At 36.1% G+C, this 23,109-nt stretch overlaps 1 protein-coding gene across 1 annotated transcript; it reads right to left on the reverse strand.

Annotated features, from left to right (window-relative positions):
* Positions 1–1,238: 1,238 nt before the first annotated feature.
* Positions 1,239–20,035, reverse strand: wdr97 (WD repeat domain 97). The gene is made up of 19 exons (XM_056462882.1): positions 19,797–20,035; positions 18,095–18,213; positions 17,190–17,871; positions 15,245–15,393; positions 14,924–15,160; positions 14,366–14,456; positions 13,054–13,186; positions 12,795–12,850; positions 12,648–12,711; positions 11,583–11,738; positions 11,388–11,471; positions 10,949–11,104; positions 8,820–9,044; positions 6,788–6,979; positions 6,520–6,641; positions 3,344–3,512; positions 3,094–3,257; positions 1,828–1,889; positions 1,239–1,583 (listed from the first exon to the last, which is right to left on the reverse strand). Exons 1-19 carry the CDS (start codon positions 20,006–20,008, stop codon positions 1,399–1,401), a joined length of 3,258 nt encoding a protein of 1,085 aa, XP_056318857.1. The 5' UTR covers positions 20,009–20,035; the 3' UTR covers positions 1,239–1,398.
* Positions 20,036–23,109: the final 3,074 nt, after the last annotated feature.

The raw sequence follows: 23,109 nt of genomic DNA on the forward strand, positions 1-23,109 counted from the left end.
TTGTTGGCTACTCCTACAAATATACCTGTGTAACTTAAGACTGGACTTATGGTTGACAGTCACAAATTAGGACAGTTGCAATGGCTGGTCTATGATTAACGTTAAATTATAAATGTCTTAGGGGTTGCATTTCAACCACTTTTTATATTTGTTCAGTTTTCTGACATCTGGAAGAGGAAAATGAGAACAGCTTTATTGTATTTGAAATATATTTTCTGCTGTATTAAAGTGTGGTCACAACCTAGTTTCAGGGAAAATGGTCCGTTTGAAATGACTTCAGAGTTTGGCTTACAATCACAGGGAAAATAACTTGCAGTTACTGATTTTAGATGAGTAACATTTTTATTTCTGTGCAAAAGATTGTTTATCATTCATGTTCTTTTCGGCTTAGTCCCTTTATTAATCTGGGGTCACGACAGCGGAATGAACCGCTAACTTATCCAGCATATGTTTTACGCAGCGGATGCCCTTCCAGCTGCAACCCATCACTGGGAAATATCCATACACACTCATTCACACACATACACTACGGATAATTTAGCTTACCCAATTCACCTGTATTACATGTCTTTGGACTTATAGGGGAAACCGGTGCACCTGGAGGAAACCCACGCGAACGCGGGGAGAACATGCAAACTCCACAGAGAAATGTGAACTGACCCAGCGACCTTCTTGCTGTGAGGCGACAGCACTACCTTCTGCGCCACTGCGTCGCCAGATTGTTTATTATCTATAATTTAAGTATTTGCAGTTAATAACACGGTAAGCACTTAAATACTTGCACCCATTTTGCCAAACTGTGTAGAGAATACATAAATGTAAATTAGCCAATTCAAAAATTCTGACTTGCTGAAAAATTAGATGTAATATTAGTAATTTTCTAATCTAACAAATGTAACCATCTATCATAGATTGTAGAATCTACCACAGTTAGTCTGTGGGTATTTCACAGTTAAATAAACTGTTGGATCTAGTCAAGTGCATGTAATCAATTCAGTCATTAAAATCTCACTCCAGTAATCGGGTAAAAAAAAAACAAGTGACTGTTGACTATCATTATATAAATCACCAAGGACCACAGATTCAGCTAAAAATATTCATTAATGTTGTACTGATAAAAAGAAAGTCACCAACATGTTTAATGATTGAGAGTAAATTAACTATAAATTTTTTTTTTTTTTTTAGATTAACTATGTCTTTAGCGTGACAATTTTCACAGGCTTTCACAAATGTATATGTCTGTAATATTCAGTTGTCAGTTATACACTGGGAAGATGAAGCTAATCACAATACACAGCTTTATTTTGTGTTATTTTATGCATCAGAGATAGATAGAGAGAGAAAGAGTATTGTGTCTATCAAGACTTTTTATGCAATGCTTTTAGAAAGTATTAGGTCTTATCTGTAATACTGTACGTAGGAGCGCTCCAGGTGGAAGTATTTGAGTGGTGAGAGGCGTCTGGTCTCCTGAAAATCCAGGGAAATGGGGAACTGGGACAATGTGACATGAGCCATTGGAAGAGAGAGGACCCGTGTGAAGCCCATCAACTCTGGACGATATGGTAATGGAGGCAGCAGACGCCCTGTTGGAACATAATGAAGATGCTTCAAAACTGCTTGAATACAGGACAATAGGCTAAATTACAGCTTAGTACAAACTTCAAAATGATTTGATGAATCATTTATCATCTGAGACATATTACACTTTAAATTATATTATAACTAAACCTAACATTGAAAACAAATTCCTCATTAAATTCAAGTTTCAATGGCACAATACAGTGATGTTAGTTGTTGTATTCAATAAATTCATGCTGAAAGTCTAACCTTGAGGCTCTCGTATCCTAGACATGCTGTGTGTCTCTCCCAGACGCTGAATAGGCTCCGGTCTACACAAAAACAAACACTTCTGATCAGTGGACACTCAAGATTTTTGTTTTTAACAAGCATTCCTTGGTAATGTGAACCATTTCTACCTGATTAATTGCGTTTTAAGAGAGGGTCATTTTAAAGGAACGCTCCATCTTTATTTTTTTGATAAAGGCTCATTTTACAAGTCTCGTCACTTGTAAAATGTTTTTGAATCCATTCAGCTGATTTCTTGTTTTGGTGGGGTCACTTTTAGCTTAGCTTATTGAATTGAATCAGATTTGATCGTTAGCATTTCAAGAAAAAATCATCAGAAGACTTGAGCTTTAAATAGGAAAATTATTATAACAATTTTTTTAATGAGATGCTAATGATCTTTCCAAGTACTGGGTTGCAGCTGAAAGGGCATCCGCTGTGTAAAACATGCTAGATAAGTTGGCAGTTCATTCTACTGTGATGACCCCTGATGAATAAAGCGACTAAGCTGAAGGAAAATGAATGAACGCTAACAGTCAAATTTGATTCAATTTATTATGATCAGCTATGTTAAAAGTGACCCCACCACAACAAAAAATCAGCTGAATGGATTAAAAAATAGATCAAGTCAGCTGTTTAACTCTACGAGACTTGTATTATGAGCTTTAAAGCTAAATAGAGATATTTGGAATTAAAAATGTAATCTAAATTTTTATACAGCAAAGAATATTTTCACAGTTTTTTCCTATTATTTTTATTAGCCTTATTTCTTTTAGTTTAGCTGGAATATTTTTTTATTATTAAAACTGTAAGGGTCAATATTATCATCCCCTTGAAAAATGTTCAGTTGTCTACAGAACAAACCACTGTTGTCCAATGACTTGCCTTGTTAGACCTAAACTGCATTCGTTAGACCTAAACTGCATTTCGTTGTTACTTGTACATGTGTAATGACAATAAAGTTGAATCTAATCTAATCTAATCTTATTAACCTAACTTCTCTAATTAACCTAATTAAGCTTTTGAAATGCACTTTAAGCCAAATACTAGTATCTTGCAAAATAACTAGTAAAATATGCACTGTCACCATGGCAAAGACTAAAGAAATTAATTTATCATAAATGAGTTATTATTATGTTTTAAAAATGTGTTGCAATCATCTCTATGTTAATCAGAACCTAACTTAAAAAAGAAGAAACACTTGTAATAATTTGTCTTCAATTGTACACGAAATAAAAACGAACATACTTTGGCAAGTCTGAAGGCGCTATAACAGCATCTTTCCTGGCCTCTGGTGGAGGAGGTCGAGTCCGTTTTCCTCTCTGAAAAGAGCAGAAATATCTGAGCACCTCCACAGGACCAGCCAAACTCTGTTCTCCTTCACTGCGCAGAGACACTGACCTGCTGTGCAGCTGCGAATTACAACATAACCACATTTCAAATAACATCTTTTGCTCTGCTCAAAAACATCTCCATCAGTTGGACACCTGCTGCTTGCCTTGTATTTTTTGGTCCAGGTAAGCAGCCAGTGGTTGGCCATCTCTCTCAGACTGTGGTGCTGGTTTGGTTGGTGCTTTGTCAGAGAGTTCCAGGACTCAAATTCTGGACATAACCACTGTTCAACCTCCTCCACACCCAACCTTTCCAATATACACACAGCTAAGGGCCTGCCAGAGATTCAGCAAAAGCATGATTAGTTTCAGTATTGTATATTTTTATAACTTATGATTAAATATAACAAATCCAATGGCAATGGAGTTTTAAATTGTTTTGAAACTGCCATAAAGTGCATTTCAAGAGTTCACACTTAGCTGATGATTGATTATAAAGCGTGTTTGCTGTCCTGGGAGAGACCACTGAGCTCATTAGATCCTCAAGCCCTGGGCTCCCTCCAGTTTGCAGAGGGAGAGGGGAGTTTGAGCTCAGGTACATCTCAAGAACACCCCTGCTGTTTGTAGCTAATGAACAATTATGGATTGCTATCATAGATATATAAACTATTTATCAAATACAGTCCCTGAGCATGTGTTAACAGCACCACCTCATTTGTACAGTGCTCCCAGGACAAATTTCATTCAACCGCTCTAGTCAAGACAGTGTGCCACGGGTGTAGTAACGAGCAAACAAAGAAAACAAAGCATAGGCATATAATTTCATAGGTAAGATTTCGTTTTTTACATTTTTGTATGTTACGAACTTTGTGCTAAACAAGTAACGTTATTGATGATAATATAGTCAGTTACTGCATTCACCATAAGACAAAGTAGCACCTTGCACTTAATACTCCGATTATGTTAGTTTTGTTAAATACAGGGTTTCTGCAGGGTCTTAAAAAGTCCTAAATCTCTAAATCCAAATTTTAGGCCTTAAAAAGTCTTAAATTTACTGAAATAGTGTGTTGTAGGTCTTAATTTTTTTTAACAGGTCTTAATTTTTCTTTGTTCTTGTATTGCTACTCAATCTGGCCCAAACCCATACCATCACCAACAATAAATCTCAATAAAACTTTAAACTTTTATTTTAAACATTTTTTTTTTTTTACTTTTACTCGATTTATTATAATGGTTAGATTTTTTCCTTACAATAACATTTGTTTAAAAGTTCTCTATGTATTTACTGCTAAGGACACTGACCTGGATTGACCAGATTGTTGTTCATAGATTTAGTTTTTTATAGTTTTTAAAACTTTTAAAACAATTGTTCATTTTTGTATTAAATTATAATAAAAACAAATTTTTTGATAGGGCAAAAAAATCTTTTCCATCTGGGCCATTTGAAAAATTCCTTAGCCTTTAGCCCTTAATGAGTCTACATTTTAATTCATAATGGTCTTAAAAATGTCTTAAAAAGTCTTAAATTTAGTAAAGTTTCACAAACTAATTTCGAGAGGAGCACGTGATATGATTGACTGCAGCTGGTCTCTCATCAACAATCATTAGCTAGCCAATCAGATTAATCCACACTCACTATAAGTAGCCTAGCAAAAATCACTCCCTTATCTTCGTTTCCGAAGAAACCTCCCATCCACCCCTTCTCCCCCTTTACCACGGGGAGCTCTCGGGAGCCCTGGGCTCAATTATCTCCAAGCTCAGGGTTCTCTCCCGGGACAGCATGCCAAACCTGCTAATAGCATCAAGCAATATCTAAGTGTGAACTCTTGAAACTCTGTGAAACCCGCAGAAACCCTGTAAATAAAATAAGCAAACAATGTAAATTAAATATGACAACAAGACGCTGTGGTGCTAGAAACTTGTATTATGTCAGCTAAGTGAACGAGTCATTCATAACGGAGATTCATTCACAAACTAATCGCTCTTTCCATTAGAATGAGAAGTGAAAGCAGGAGAGGGTGAGTGTTTCAGGGCACGGATTAGATCAAATTTAAAAGGGAGGGAGAAGATACATTTCCATGCTTATAAACACAGGCTCTTTGTCAGGAATGCCCATGCGATCACATATCCATCAATGTAGAAAATTTATGTAAAATTATAATTTTCGTAATTTAAAAAATTATTTGCACACTGACCACTGGTAAAGCTCCCGATCATAGATACATGTATATATGTGTATATATCTCTGGCTCTGGATGGCCACAGTCCTCCACCGCACCTTGGTTCCGCATTCATTTCAAAGGAGCGCTACCCTGTACTAAAATGTCGGCTCTATTGACGCATTCATTCCAATAGACAACAACAGGGTAGGCAACATCTAATGTAAATATCTATGGATTGCTATGAAGAAATAACTACAAGAAGCAAGTCTAAGTTACTTATTTGGATTAGTCAAATTAACGGATGTTTTTGGATAGTGGGAGAACATGCAAACTCCACAGACAAACGTCGACTGGCTTGGTAAGGACTAGAACCAGTGACGTTCTTGCTGTGAGGCAACAGTGCTAACCACTGGGCTGCCGGGCAGACAGAGATGTATTAGGAGTTGTATTTTGTGGTTTTAATGTATATGAAAACAGGTGGGTTTTTGCAGTTTATTGGCATTCATTCATCCCAGAGAAAAAAATGTCAATAAAACAAATATCCTAATATACATGTTAAACTAACAAAATATAGTTGAGTAGACCTAATGGCTCTTTGGAAGCGCTGTACAAATTTATAAAACGTTTATACTGAATTAAGCATTCTAACCAGGCTGTGATGAGATGAAATGCTTGGTCGATGCCTGGTTGCATTACCCAAGAGCTCTATATGCCAGTTCCTTTTTTAAAATAAGAGTCCCCCAAACATAATATGTAAAAAAAATATATATCATTGTTGTAATCTTAGTAGGAAATATGACGGCCAATCAAATGCTGTCAAGGGCATGCATATTATTGATCCCATGTAAATCGTCAGTCTGTATTTTATTCTGACTGATGTGTTTTTCCCCAGGATTTTACACTTGTGGGATTTACACAATGTTTGGGGCTTTTATTAATGAACTTCTAATATTATTTATTATTCTATTATTGTTTTATATAAAAATAAAACCATGGATCACCTTATTTTTTGTTGTAAAACACAAACATGACTAAAACTGCTCATTTATTGAATGTAGTTGATATATTCCTGTTAAAAGCGATTTCATAAAATACTACACCACGTGGGTCAAAAGTGCCTGTGCAATAAATTATAAAACTACATTGGAAACACTATTATAAATGAGATAAACTTTACTTACATAAGATCAACTTCCTTGTTAGCCAACATGGCAAGAAGCTCCAAAATGGTGTCAGAACTGCCAGGATTCAGATACACCATCAAATTCAACAGCTCGCCAACAAAATGCTGGTCCTCCCTTGACTACAGAACACACATTCATATATATTCTTATTCTTAACAGGCTTGAGAGTTCAAAAGTTGTATTTTCTGTATTTGTACATGGAAATTAAAGCAACGATTAGCATTGTTGCCAGCATTATATATTCTACTATCACAATTTGATTTACCATGTTTTTGTGAATGCAGTTTTTCAGGCAAAGCAGCAGTTTATTGCTGAGAGTCTCTTTGTCCAACACCTTCTGCTGTACTAGCAAGAGAAATGCATTCATGATGCTGCTCTTCTGAGCCATGCTGCAAGACATCATGAAGTCCAACAGACGCACGCAGAACTGACTGGGGACTAAAGACCTCGGAATGCACTGCAAACATATGCAAAGAGAAAGCATTCATCTTAGAGTTAATAATTTAATACACATACAGTCAAATAAAAATGTTTAAACACCTTAATGAATTTCATGGTTTTTCATATCTGGACATAATAAAAAAACTACACTGTCCTTTGCAGGTCTAACAATTTGGAAGATAAAAGCTCACACGATGAGCTCAGATGAACATAACTTGATATTTAACACCATGTCTTTATTGACTTAACAAAAATAAGGCCAAGATAGAAAAAGCTATGAGTGACAAGCTTAGAACACCATATGATTCAGATATCTGTAGATCCACTTTTAGCAGTAATTATTTGAAGGAATCATTTTGAACTCATCATCTCTCAGATCATTTTCTTTATTCTCTATTTCCACCTGGGGATACTCATCCCGAGGTCTCTAGAAATGTTTCTGTACCATTGATAAGTCCTGTGAAGAGATGATACCAAGGTATCCATAATCCTGGACCAGGCCGTATCCTGAGCAGATGCTGTGGCAGTCATAGAGGAATGGAGAGCATGAGACTGAATCCTGAAAGACCCAAGTCTTTGAATTGATCTTGTAGGCCAGCATGAACACCCACCGATGACCTACTCACACCTGCAGCTTCTCCACGATGGACATCCAGCGATCTCCAGCCTCCAACACCTAGACTGCAGCTCTGCACGAGAAGTTGGGTCAGAGGAGAAATGGTTGTGCCCAACTGAGGCTGGTTGCTCTCAAGTTTTTTCCTTCACTTTGGTCAAATGGTAATGTTTTGTTCCTCGCCACTGCCGCCACTGGCTTGCTTGATTTGGGACTTGTGGAGCTGCGCAATGATGGATTTGCTCTTCAGTGTTTGGACTTTCAGTAGTGAAATTTAAACCACTGAACTGAACTAAACTGAACTTTAACTCTGTAAACTGGACTGACAGTTTCAATTCACTAGAACTTCTATGTTAAGCTACTTGGCCACAATCTACATTGTAAACACTGTAATTTTTTTTCAGCTGTTCTGTTTTTTTTATTCGCTGCTGTGATTAGGATCATTGTCTTGTTTCATGACCCAATTTTGGCTTAGCTTTAGCTGTGGGACGGGCATTGTTAACACACTTGAAGGCTTCAGACCAATAAACTGCTAAAATTGCTAATGGTCTGTTAAGGCATTTGATAAGTAGCGCTTGACTTATTTTTCTTTTGGTGAATGCTATATGTTGTTGTTCATCTGAGGCTTATTTTTTTATGTTTTACCTGCCAAAGATTTGGAAAACTGGAATTTGATAGTGTTCGAACCTTTTCACAGGACTTTATACATATTCTGTGATAAAAAAAATTAGCATTATTCATTCATTTTCTTTTCGGCTTAGTTCCTTTATTAATCTTGGGTTGCCACAGTGGAATGAACCACCAACTTATCCAGCACATGTTTTACGCAGTGGATGCCCTTCCAGCTGCAACCCATTACAGGGAAACATCCATACACTCCCATTTACTACGGACAATTTAGTTTACCCAATTCACCTACAGCGCATGTCTTTGGATTTGTGGGGGAAACCGGAGCACCCAGAGGGAATCCACGCCACCTCAGGGAGAACATGCTAACTCCGAACAGACATGACAACTGACCCAGCCGAGGTACGAACCAGCGACCTTCTTGCTGTGAGGCGACAGCGCTACCCACAGCACCATCCCAAATTTGCATGTTATGTTTTGTTTTATTTAGAAAACTTGGTCCCAAAAACTTTAAAGCGCAGTATCTCCAGTTCACTCAGAATGCAAACAGATGCTTATAATTTCTCATTTGTAAGTGGCTTTTTTTTCTGCATTGTGTTGTTTGTATTCGTCTTACACTCAGATCAGGAAACATCTTCTGAAACCATGGCTCATCCACGAACTGCAGGAGGAACTCTGGAAGATTTACGGATGGGGGTGGAGGGGGCGGGGGTGTGGGTTGTTTAGGTGGAGAGGGAGGTGGGACAGGAGTGGGTATAGGTGGGGCAGAAGGTGGTGAATGTTTGGGGGGTGGAGTCTGATGGGGTGTAGGAGGTTTTATTGGTGAAGAGGGCTTTGGAGGCTGTGAAAAAATGAACATGAGAGAGTATTTATTAAGATATGAAATGGCTAGGTGACATCATTGCATTTCCTTTCTTGAAGTATAGTTACATTTAACATTGCTTGGCAAAATGCGAATTCAAGTTAGAAAACGATCAGAGGTTTTCAATGAACACAAAAAATGTTCCACAAACATTTTACAAAGAAAATAATTTTCTCAATTCACCACTTTAACCAAGAGAAAGCAGTTTGTTTTGAAAATTGCCTTTATGTAAAAAGTGCTTTCAACATTTTAACACACTACTATTGATAATGGACAATATTACACACACCTTTACAAAACACAGTATAGAGCAAACCCATAAAAATGTCACTACTGAGCATCTGGGGTGGGTTTCCCAAAACCATCGTTAGCCTCCTGGCTGTGTTCTATTCCCACTTATCCCCCCATTGCCATATTCATTTAGAACAGTCTAACATTTAAACTTGGAATGATTAAAAATAAAAAAGCATTAAAGTCCTCTCTCTTAGGTGTAATTTGCTTTCAAAGTATTTTTAAAGTTCAGTTTTAGTGATCTTTATATTTACAATTGCGCTCCCTTCACAGTGCACTTTGAAAACATTGATGTCATTTTGAACACAGCCTCATAGCGAAAGCTATAGGTGACCTGTTATTTAAAAGCGAAATTTATATTACGTCTCCAAAGCTTGTGATAGCATACGATCTCCATAGCATTCGATAATGCTTTTAGTTTATAGTAGGTTATTTATTAAGTATCTGTACTGTATATGACATGGCCCTGTTGGTTAGAACATTTCTGCAGTGGTTTGCATGTGTCAAATTGTAAAATTAGACTTAAAAAAAATCCAAAATAAATAAACAAAATCCTACTTAATAATAATAATAATAATAATAATAATAATAATAATAATAATATCATCATCATCATTAATATTATTATTAAAGTAGGATTTTTTATTTCTTAATAAATAATAAATATCATTTCTTAATAAATAGCCTCGTTATTTATTTATATGATTTATATATGCTATTAGAATACGTGTTAGCTTTTGTAAGTGATTTTATGTTTTAGAATAGAGTATGTAATATTCTCAATAATATTTGTAAAAGAAACATAGGCCCTATATGTGCCATTTACATATATTTCAATTAATATGGAAAACGAGTGCATGTTTTTACCAAAATTAATATTGGATTTTATTTTAAATGTGTGTGTGTAAAAAACAATAATTTGCACAAATAAATTATGGGGTTCTTTTCTAAAGAAGTTGTTACTTCACCCTGTTTAGAGCATCATTATGGGCGTTTTACGTTATAACTAACATGGTTCAAACGATAGATCTATGACAGAGAAACTACGGGTTTTGGGAAACACTCGTCACTACATCGTTCTTTTCCCAAACGATGCATCGTACTATGATAGTCCAGCCGCAAGTTACGTCATTGTTTGAGAAACGCACCCCTGGTTGCTGAAGTAAAACCGTAATTCATTTTCTTAATAGAGGTGCTTTTTAACTGATAACAAGACTCTAACATAGCTTTTATTGAACCCATCTGTTTGCAATAATTCAACTATTTTTAACCCCTTTATAAGGAACTTATTAAATGATACATCAGAAAAGCCTGGGTGTTATAAGACTTCAGAACTTTTATGACTTTTATGACTAACAATTACCTCATATTTTAATAAATGTCAATGAAGTTAATATAAGGTACTTGCCCAATAAAGGGTTAAAACAATCATGTTTCATTGCATAATTTGTGCAGAAAAAGAGGGGAGTACAAATGCACCCTATATGAGATATGCTATTTTACTCAAAATATGTAACTGAGACATATTTACTCGAAATATGTCAAATGCATGAGACTAGATTTAAGATTAAAAAACACAACAATATCCTAACAGGGGATATGTGTTTTTCTTCCATCAGTCGAGGGGGGAGAGGACTCTTCTGTATGGATTGTGTTTTTAGAATCGGTGGAGGGTGCATTTCAGACTCTCCCCCCTCCTTCTTCTCCTCCTCTCCATTATGCAAGAGTTGCACTTCCTCTAGTTCGCTCTGCTCATGACAAGCAAAAAAAAAATAAAAACATATCAAACATTGGGAATTTCCACAAAACCAGAACTTTTAGTCATAAAAACACATTTTTTAAAGAATTTTTTTGAGATTTATGAGAATCATTCAGATCATACAACATATTGTGATTAATGTTAAACGATTTAAAATTCATATATATAAAGAAGATTTACTCTAATGGTAAATATAAAAGAAAACATTGTGTTTATATATTTATATATAACAATTTTAGAATGTAACATGTATTGATTACACATTCTCTAACCTTTCTTTTAGGAGGGATGGGAGGCAGCTCAGGACGTTGAGGTGGAAACAGTAATGCATACATATCAAACATATCCTCTGGTATCTAGTAGAATGATACAGAATCTTAATATCATGATAATTTCACAAACACATCACATTTATAATAAATTAAATGGAAAATAAAAGTACTGTAGAACTGTACTCAAGAACTTACTCTTATATCAAGGGGTTGTCTGTAAATTTTACTCAGGTAATTACTGAAGGCCTCTTGTTTGGTTTGTCCGGTGGCTATTTTTTTCCTTCTGCACTCAAGCTCTCCTTTTCGCAGGGATTCCAGATCTTTATGTCTTGCCACAAGAACTCCAAAGTCCTTTAATCAAACATTTGGATGACACATGTTGCGATTTGATGTTTTATGGGGAAACTGCATAAGCATTAGGGCTGCACAATTTATCGTTTTAGCATTGATATCGCAATGTGTGCGTTGGCAATAGTCACATCGCAGGATCTGCAATGTTGAATTGGGATTATAGTTGACAGGAGCCACAGTTCAGAACATGGAATCATTGGAGATTTTTACCATAATGGAGCAAATGTTTATCATTTACATATTTTTAAGGCCTGTGACTATATGAGCACACCAAGAGAGTTTAAAGCATTCAGGCACAAGGAATTGTACCATTTGAAACTACAATAAAAATATTTTATTGAATTATTTATACAACGAAGATGACATATAGTGCTATTTTACATTTGTTTATTCAATTTCTGTACCTGAATTCTTACTAAATAGAGCTATTTAAGTCATCTGGGGAAATTGTATTTATATCGCAATATATGTCGCAGAAAAACAAAGCATCGCAATGTCAGATTTTTCCAATCTCATGCAGCCCTAATAGTTATAGTGTTTTTAAACTGTACAAATATCCTATCCTTAACCCTAAACATAACCCCTTATTCTTTCAATTTACATTAAAAAGACATTACTTCTTATGATTTATAATCATAAACATGTCCACAGAAGGTTAAAAAAATGACTGGTATTCTTATGCTGGGGTAATGATTACCAGAACCGTAAATGCAACGTAAGTAAACTTATTTTTATGAGGACATTCCATAGACATAAAGGATTTACACTGAGATAATACTTTTATATATCCTTCAAAATATCCATAGCTTTACATGTTGTAATAAAAAATGCATTACTTTAACAGTTTTAGTTATAGGACAGCTCAATGTTTTTATAATGTACACATTTTTACATACATTTGATACTTACTGGATCTTTAGTACAATCAAGCAATTTAGGACCATCCTTTTGAATAAAACAGCAACTCTCCATCCTGTTAAGTGTTTAATACAAAGAGAAAAAAGGGGATGTGTATCTATATATGTGTGTACACATTATATTTGAGTTGAACTTTACCTGGATTTGAGGCTAGTGTTCCAAGATTTGGGCAATTCAGTGTCTGGATCACATTTCTCAGTGGGTGAGAAAATGAAAACACAAATTATTAATTTCTGACTATAACTCCTCATTTCTTAAGTAAATCTCTACTATTATAAAGAATAGTTTCACTCATACTATTCCTCTGGACTATTTTTAACATTAGTATTTGTAAATACACTAAGAGCTTCACAGCTTTTTAAGAAGGTCTGATTAAAATTGCTTTATAATACTGTACTTGTGTTCTGCAGTCTGGAGGGAGTAGGTGTGTATTAGGGATTCTGTAAAGGTCTCCTGTGATGCCCAATAGCAGGTCTCCACTCTCCCCACAATATGCCAAACACTCCGGCTCTGCATTCAGCTCCAGAATTCTGAAACAACAAATTCACAGCAAATTATCTTTGTCAAAGACATTTTATTATTGTTTTAAAGATTCAGGGCCATTCACACCAAGCAAAATAACTATAAAGATAAATATATCCACACCAAAAAACAATAACAATTTGTTTATCTTTAGCTTTAGGCGATGCTTCTCTTTCTTGCATGACTCCCTTGTAACCAGCAGATGTGCTCAGTGTGCTACGTCTCTAGCATATCTGACCAGTGAATCCAGCTCATGTAATTGACCTGAACCAAACTGTAATTTTAGAGTTACTAATTATTTTCCCCCAGCGTTTTCAAAAGGAGGCAACACAAAGATACCAAAACTATACTGGATACCTGAGATACTTTTATTTTTATGCTTCAGGTTGCAAGCTTTGTTTGCTATGGAAGCCCATTCCCGCCACTGAATGATAAACAAAATAAAAAAAAAATAAAAATAAAAAGTTTATAATAAAAAAAAATTAAGTCAGAATTCTGAGTTATAAAGTCGCAATTCTGAGTTATAATGTCTTAATAGACTTTATAACTCAGAATTCTGACTTAATAACTCGCATTCTGACTTAATAATTCAGAATTCTGACTTAATAACTCGCAATTCTGACTTTATAACTCAGAATTGTGACTTTATAACTCAGAATTGCGATTTTATAACTCAGAAGTCTGACTTAATTTTTTTTTATTTACATTTTTTTTATTATTATATATATTTTTTCTAATTATTATTATTATTTTTTTTTATTCAGTGGTGAGAACGGGCTTCCATAGTTTGCAAATAGTTTCCATGTTATTTCGCTTCATTCCCTCCCATAGTATAACCAGTTGTTTTGAAGACATCTTTAAATAATCTTTGAAAAGAAGGCTTTAACATCAAGTAGAGCTTTCCACAATGTGGCCTGTAGCTTTACAATACACAAGCTCTTTATATTTCATTGGATTCTGACTGGCTGTCTGTTTTTTTTATCATTTATTAGCTGAAACAAAATAGTTCTGAAAGTGATCCTAATGATAATGCTTCTCAACATCTTTATCGTTATAGCGGTGGTGTGAACTCTGCTGTTTTACATTCTAAACAATTTTGATATTAATGTATTTAGCGTTATTTCTTTAGTTAACATGTTTCGTATGAAGGGCCCTTACTGCAATTAAAAAGTAGTTTCTGTACTGACCTAAGAAGGCAGTTTTCCATATCCCAGATCCGTACAGTTTCATCCTGACTGCTCGAAGCAAACACTCCCAGCTGACGACAGGCACAGAGCCCTGGGACACATAAACAGACCGTCTCAGTCTCCAGAGGGTCAGGGTGCGGTATGCGTTAATTAGCCAAGATTAATCTCAAGAAACCTGTCAATCCCTTGGTCATAATTCACCTCAAAACAACAAGAAAAAAATATTTACAAGCTTTTTTTGACCGCTCAGAATGAAATTTAAGATTTTCACAATGTTCGTCTCATTTGTAGTCATAATACAGCACATTTTACAAATGAAAGATAGAAGAAGAAAAAAATGCACAAATATTTCAATCAGTATTAGAAGCCTGATGTTTTTTTTTTCACTTATTAAAGTCCCTGTTGAAAATAGAAATTGAAAAATGTATATCTACCCTGTTTAAATTTAGTAAATTTTAGTTCAGTGTTGATTATTAAAAGCTATTTTGTAGTTTTAGCTATAAAAGACAGTTTGAATGGTAATCTGAGAATGGCATTTTAAAGTTTACAATCTCTAACCTGTGATTTTTTTGTGATGTCTTTCACTGGGTTGCTGGTCATATCGGTTTTGGCTCTCTAAGCTGTGCTGCACCAGGCTGTCAGTATTATTTTCTGGATCTTCTAAAGCTAGGATGAGTTGGGTTCCCAACAGTGCCAGCAAAACAGGGGGGCGATCGCACAACACGCTGAAGTGGAGACTCAAACACTGCTTAGCACTTGGGAATACCCGCCAAACCAGCACAGCTTTATCTTCACCTACAACATAAAGCTATTGAGATTATCATTAATCTGCTTGAACGTCAGCATTCAGTGTGATGGTATATTATAATAACCATAAACCTGCTGTCAGTAGGAAACCACTGTCTGGATATGCCTGCATGCTGTTGATGTTTTTGTTGTTGTGAGCAGATGTTCTGAACTGGACTTTGGCTGAATTCATATTGAGTACAGACACATAACCACCAAGGTGGCCCAGTATAACCAGAAACCTATGAAGGACAAACAAAAAAGTAAATAAGAGATGGAGAAATGCAGCAAGATTGCAACAAACCTGTAAATATGGCAATACACTTTAGTGAAATAACTTCTTACAATATAAGCAATATTACAATATCAGCAAAAGTGACACTATGGCAAGATGCCATTTAGATGCCCCATGCTTCAGGACATGCAAATAAATACTACTAACCACAATAAACACTAAGATTTTGTTGATGCACAGATATAACTAGGTTGAATATGGAGAAGATGAACTCAAGCACTTTTATCTTCGCTTATCATAAATCACTGAATCAAATTAGACCATTAGCATCTCACTTAAAATATTCTAAAGAGAGTTTTGACAGTTTTCTGTAGCTACATTTTGTACTAAGACTGACAGGAAATGAAAATTTCAAATTTTCTAGTCAGAAACTTTTGAGTATCATTTCTGCAGCAGTCGCAATGATATTGCACAGTGCCTGGAAATAGTCTTCAGTTAGGTACCTAGGTAAAAGCACTGCATAATATCATTGTGCCAGCTGCAGCCATAGTACAGCAGCCAAGTTACTTGAACATCTTAGTACACAGTGTAATTACGGAAGAGTCCAACTTTAAATTAGAAAATTATCAAAACTCTTTTTCAAATTTTTGAGCGAGATGCTAATGGTCTAATTCAATTTAATGATTTATGCTAAGCTAAGCTAAAATTGCTCCCACCAAACCCAGAGATCAACTGAATGTATTAAAAATGGTAAAACTGAACTGTTTAACTCTAAGGGAGTTGTAAACTGAGCCTATTTCCAAAAAAGTTATTTTAAAGGGCACCTATTTTACCCCTTTTACAAGATGTAAGATAAGCCTTTGGCGTCTCCAGAATGTGTTTGTAAAGTTCAGCTCAAAAAACCCATCAGATTATTTATTATAGCCTCCAGAATCTGCTCATTTTTGTGTCTGAGTACAGTGTAGCTGTTTTTTCTAGCCTATGGCTTTAAATGCAAATGAGCTGCTTCTCCCCGCCCACAGTTCCTGCGTGCGAAACTGCTTCTCATCATGCGTTACTTCAGATAAACAGCACAGTGACAAAGACAGATACGGATGAAACTGAAATACAGCTCAAAAATACCAAGTAAATTTTATTCATTTATTTGTGGCGAGTTTATTCAAGCCTTTCTGAAAGGATGAGTCCCACACAAATGCTGTTTGCAGTACACACACACACACACACACACAAACACATACACACACACACATTAGCGTTTACTGACACCATGCGGCTGTGGTGAATATATCGATTAAGAATTACATATCGATTTTACTGTCTTTATTACAAACATGCTCAGTTTTAAAAACGTTTAAATCTTATAAAAATCGTAGAGTTGTAACACATTTTTAAATCCCAGTTTATTTGCAAAAAAATGTTCTGTGGACATGTGTATAAATGTTATTATGGAGACATGGCACTAATTCGGTGGGCAGGTAAAAATCGCACTCCAACGCCACGTTGCGGTAGGCCTCAAAATAACTAGGATTTGGGTCCTATTTTAATGTCAGGAAATTTAATAAATGACACTAGTTGTGTTTATATCACTCCAATATGACAGTGACACTATACCTACACACGGTTCTGTCCAAACAGCTTACAAAAGTTAATTTTCGTCATAGGTGACCTTTAACTATCCCCCCTGTAAAAAACAAGTGCTTACTTTCCCAAGACAATTTAGGTATTACTTAAAAACATTCGAGGAAGTTCATTTTGATATAGTTGGAATCCAACTTACCATTTTCACAACACATCATTAAGTACCTGTTTGCATCATGCAGGAGTCTGATCTTCTTTGGCTTGTGTGCTCTCTGCATCTGTAAGGATTTCCATTCTTTATCTGTAACGTCACAGTATAACACCATGCAGGACACAGTGCCTATTTTTGCCTCTATCTGTCCACTTGGCCACTCCCAACGCTCTATACCACGCCACTCATCCTGTATTGTTATCGGACTAGTCAAAGTGCTAGCAGTAGTTACCACCCCATCTTCAGTGAGAACCAGTAGAATCTTCTTAGGCACACAGCAATCAGCACACACTACTCTTCCTTTAGCTTGAAATCTAGTGAGTACCGCATCCTTATCTGCTGCAACAACCGTGACATTGCTGTTTCCATGTGTACAAACTACACACGCTTGAAAGAAAGGAGGGTTTGGAGGAGTGAAGATTTGGCAGATAGGGACTCTATAGACCCAGTCTAGTCTGCAGTGTAGATAGTAGAGGCAGTTGAAGGTCCAGAAGTCAACACTGTTGGTGGAGTATGAAAAGAAGTTTGCAGCACTGTCTGAACCTCCCATGATCAGGGGAGGTGAACTCTTATTAGGAATGGAAACAGTCTGGACGTGGTCTCCAACCTCTGGGCTCCAGCATCTCACAGTGCCATCGAGAGAAGATGACAACAACAGGCCAGAGACAGGACACAGAGCTAGGGAAGTCACAAGAGCTGAAAAAAGACACAAAGAGACACTCAGAGAACATGCATGATGGTACTGTATAGTAGCGCATACTATCTGTCATAAACTAAGATTTGATCCAGAATGGTCAGTGAACTAGCCTCGGTCTTACTGCGGCTAACACTGATGTTTAATATGATTATAATACTGAAATAGCAAATATCATTCATATTTTGAAACTTTATTTCCAGCGAAGTTTGAAGATTTTCTGACCAGTATGTCCCACAAAGCACATCTGAAGCTCCCAGTCTGGTCTCCATACTCGGATTGTCATATCTCCTGATGTGAATACAATATCTCTAAGGGGACAGTAGATCATTCCTGTGATTTCCCTGAAAAAAAGAGAGAATGACTTAAGGGAAATATAGAAAATACATAATACACACAGATCTATTTCAAATAACTCATTTATTTTCCTTCTACTAAGTCCCTTTATTCATCAGGGGTCGCCACAGTGGAATGAACCGCCAACTTATCCAGCATATGTTTGAGCGGATGCCCTTAGATGACTCATTTAACTACAAATGTTTTCGGGCTAATTGTGCAAATTGCCCTCCTTGGACAGTCCAACAAACCATGAAACATACATTATGCCAGCATATATATATATAAGGGATGAGAATCACCTGATTGACGGGAGTCCCCACAATACAATTATCACAACACTTGTGTCATGATACAATACTATGTCGCCTCACAATCAGAAGGTCGCTGGTTCGAGTCCTGGCTAGACCAGTTGGCACTTCTGTGTGGAGTGTGCATGCTCTCTCCGTGTTTGTGTGGGTTTCCTCTGGGTGGTCCGGTTTTCCCCACAGTCCAAAAACATGTGGTATAGGTGAATTGAACACTAAATTGCTCATAGTGTATGAGTGTGTATGAGAGTGTGTATGGGTGTTTCCCAGTACTGGGTTGTGGCTGGAAGGGCATTCGCTGCGTAAAACATATGCCGGAATAGTTGGCGGTTCATTCCGCTGTGGCGACCTCTGAAATATAATATTTATTTAATAATATTTAATGTATTTGCGGTTACATACTCTATACTGTTATTTATTGCAATTTTTCATTTGTTTTCCCAACTTTAAATTATGCCCCCAAACAAAATCTTTTGCACAATCTCTTTTAACTACACAGAAATAATTGTCAGTTTGTTTATAGCACTTTGACTTTATTCAGTGCAAATTAGGATTGTCAAGAAGACAAACAGACCAACATTTTAATGAATACCTTTTTATGCCGCCATCTTCATTTTACTAACTTGCTGGATAATGAGGCTGACTTATTCATATTATTTAACCAAATATTAAAATATAAAATAATACACTGATATATCGATATAGACATCTGTATATCGATAAAGTATTACTGCAGAATATATATAAAAACTATGCTGCATGGATATTTCCCCCCACCCTTAATAAAATGTGTTCAGTAGTTGTGTTAGACTTGTGGAGCTGCCCCTAAATGGATTTGCTCTTCAGTGTTTGGACTTTCAGCAGTGAAAATTAAACCACACTGAACTGAACTAAACTGAACTTCAACTCTGAAAACTGGACTGACAGTTTCAATTCACTAGAACTTCTATGTTAAGCTGCTTGGCCACAATCTACATTGTAAAAGTGCTATAGATAAACTGAATTGAATAGTTACTAAATTATGGAAGTATAATGTATACACGTCTAGTATTACTAGTATTTGTGGACCTTGGGGTTTGGCCATTTGGTTTGTATATCATACAGAATGGAGTAATAATAAAATAAAGTAGATATGCTGTGTTTTCTGAGAGGGTTGGGTTCAGGGTTTTGCTGAGGAGAGTTGAAAAAAATGTTATGTTTGATACATATTCCAGACCTTAGCTTGAAATGCTTGTAGGGCTTACTGTCAAGAATTTAATTAGTACAAAACATTCATAACAAACCTTAAATGGAGGCTCTTCTTGTGCTCAATAATGCATCCCTCTGTAAGGTCGACCACAGCCACAGCTCGTCCATATGCAGCCGCTGCTCTGAGGCGCTGCTCAGTCCTGCTAGGCAACAGTGCTAGATGCGTGAAAACACAACTCCCTAAACCGTCTACAACTCGTTTACGACACACCAAGTGTGTGAGGCACCACACACAAACATTACCCATTCCAGCTGTGACAAGCTCATTAGAGGGCTCCAAAACCTGTGGCAAGACAGACGAAAACATCTCTCATTCATTAACATTCAGTACAAACTGTGATTTACATCAGTGATTTGACATCAGAATGCTGGTTTAAAATATTTGAAGTCATTTTAAGACTCCCAAGTGGGGCCCATCCTCCTGGTCGAGAACATCATAAATAACACTTGACACTGCAAGCACAAAAGAATTTCATGCTCTTGCAGTTTTGAGATTTTCTGTTTTTCACAAAGAGGTTTCTTTTTCAGTCTAATGTAAAGAAAACCTCCAAAATACACCGACATGTTTGTCGCACTTATAACAATTTGTGTCTGTATATTTCAATTACAATATAAAATTCTAATGGTCATTTTCTCGAAATATGTTTTTCTCCACCTCAGCAGCACTTACACACATCAACGTTCACTGTTGGATCACTTCGGTATCAAAAGGGATATGTTCATACATAATTTGCCTGATTATATACAATAATTTATTCTACAAAATAATTGTAAACTTTTTTATGGCTGTTTGCAGAGTTGTGGAGTGATAAAGACAGATTGAGTCTTAAATAATAACATTAATAACTACAATAATAGATCATATAAATGTACATTTGACCACCAACAGTTCTTACCATTGTGAATGCATAATCAAAAACCAGCAGATCTAGAGCACTGATAGACATCGTAATTGTTTACAAGACTGTTTTCTTGTAAAACAGCTTCAGTTTCTACATATAGCCTAAAAGTAAAGTAAAATTAACTACATTGTTTGTATAGAGTTTTTGTATATTTGATAAAATAATGCCTTATTTGCATATTCGTTCATTCATTCATTTTCTTTTTGGCTTAGTACCTTTATTAATCAGGGGTCGCCACAGCAAAATGAACCGCTAACTTATCCAGCATATGTTTTACGCAGCGGATGCCCTTCCAGCTGCAACCCAGCACTGGGAAACATCCATACATACTCATTCACACACACACACACACACATACACTACGGTCAATTTTAGAACACCTAATTCACCTATACCACATGTTTGGACTGTGGGGGAAACTGGAGCACCCAGAGGAAACCCATGCGAACACGGGGAGAACATGCAAACTCCACACAGAAATGCTAACTGACTCAGCCGAGGCTCGAACCAGCGATCATCTTGCTGTGAGGCGAACGCACTACCCACTGTGCCACCACGTCACCTCACTTGCATATTTAAACAAGTAAAATATTTGGAATTCTTAATGTACCGTAATCAATTATCTGGGGAATTACTGTATAACTTAAATCTTTAATACACAATTAATTCTAGGACGAATCAACCAAAGTGTTAAAAGTTTGTTTAAAACCATACCTTGCAAACCCTCACATCCATGGGCTCCTCAGCATGAATCAGAGGGTTCAGTTCTCCATCTAATACGCTGAGAATGGCCCCAGGGCCCCAACCAATTATTTTGCCACTCAGATGTGTGAAGGTGAGACCAGCATAGTGGATGGTGTTGGACTGGCAATACGAACGATCTTTTAGACGGCCATCAGGATAATAGAAGCGCACATGACCACTATGATGGAGACTAGCAAAGCCTGTGACACCCTCACAACAGCTTATGTGACGAACAGGGTCTTCACAGGAGAGGTGGAAGACGTGATAAAGGCCGTGGGTGAGAACATCCTCGTCATCCATCTGGACAGAGGCAGGTAAAGAATGGTCAGTAGTAGAGAACAAAGAAAGAGAAGTAAATAAAAAAAGGCTTGTGCTTTCAGCCTCTCTCTCTAACAAGTTATTTGCTCAATATACCAAACCTGAAAAACGAAAATAGTGATGCCTTAATTGCCAACAAAATGAAAGTCAATGCATGAATGACATTTGGCTTAAAAGGCACTAGGATTAAATGTTGTAGTTTTAATGAGTTTCAGTGGGGATATTTTCTTAACCCCTTCATTTCCTGTGTCCATTACAATGAACATCACATGTCAGCCCATATTTTTTGTGGTTGCTGAGCATTTAATCTAATTTAAAGCCTGCAGTCCATTATAGTGGACGATTGTCATCCAATCAAATGGCGGTAATGCTCCGCATGTTGTAATTAAAAAAAAATCCCCTACACTGAAAAGCAGCATGGCATCACTTCACTTCAGACACAGACGTAAGCCACATTTACAAAGTTTTTATTCAGATTTATTCATATGTTTGCCAATATTTCATTGATTGTATGTAAAAAAAAAAAAAGTACTTACTAATTAAAGTTTAAAATCTTTTGTAACTCTGCAAGCATTTGATCAGTTTTTTTTTTTTCAAATATGTCTGTCCATTAGTAATGCTGATTGAACTTTTCTACATTAAAAAACTATATTGATGTACTAATTGATTGCTGAAACACTTTCATATGCAGAATATTCAGATCTTAAAGTTCTTGAGCATATAGCAGATAGAAATATCTCAGATGTGGACATTATGTGGAGTGATGAGGAAGATGAAGATAAAGTTTGTTATAAAAACGAAGCAATCTATACAACAAAATCTTTTAAAAATTAACTAAAATCTTAATGTTTGTGATTTTGAAAATAAATGTCAAAGCTCTACCAGCAATCGTGTATTTATTTATTTATTTATTTTTTATATATATTTTATGTTGGTATAATGTAATATAATCGAAGTACAACTGTATATACGCTTAAAGGGTGTTGAATTTTTATTATTATAATTTGGTCTCATTTAGGAGCCTCAAGCACTGTGAAAATACTTTTACATTTTTCAGAAACTTGGAACATAATTCGGGTCTTCTGAAAGTAATTTATGGATTTATTAACGGAATAATGATGTAACATTAAAAACATTTTACATTTCATTAAAACACAAATTTTGGCAAATGTATGATGATTCTGTTTGCATTAACACAGCCAACAAAATTACATGAAAAATACAAAAATGACTCACAGGCGTAAATATATGGTCAAATCATGTCAGTAAATTGATTTGAGTTCATATTGAGACCTTTTACCTTTTCCCCGCTCTCCGTCCACATTTGACCCTTTCCTCCATCGTCCCGACCGGAAGATGATGAGCTCGTCAAACACTTAGCTAG

Source organism: Danio aesculapii, chromosome 7 (genome assembly GCF_903798145.1).
Source record: "Danio aesculapii chromosome 7, fDanAes4.1, whole genome shotgun sequence".
NCBI lineage: Eukaryota > Metazoa > Chordata > Actinopteri > Cypriniformes > Danionidae > Danio > Danio aesculapii.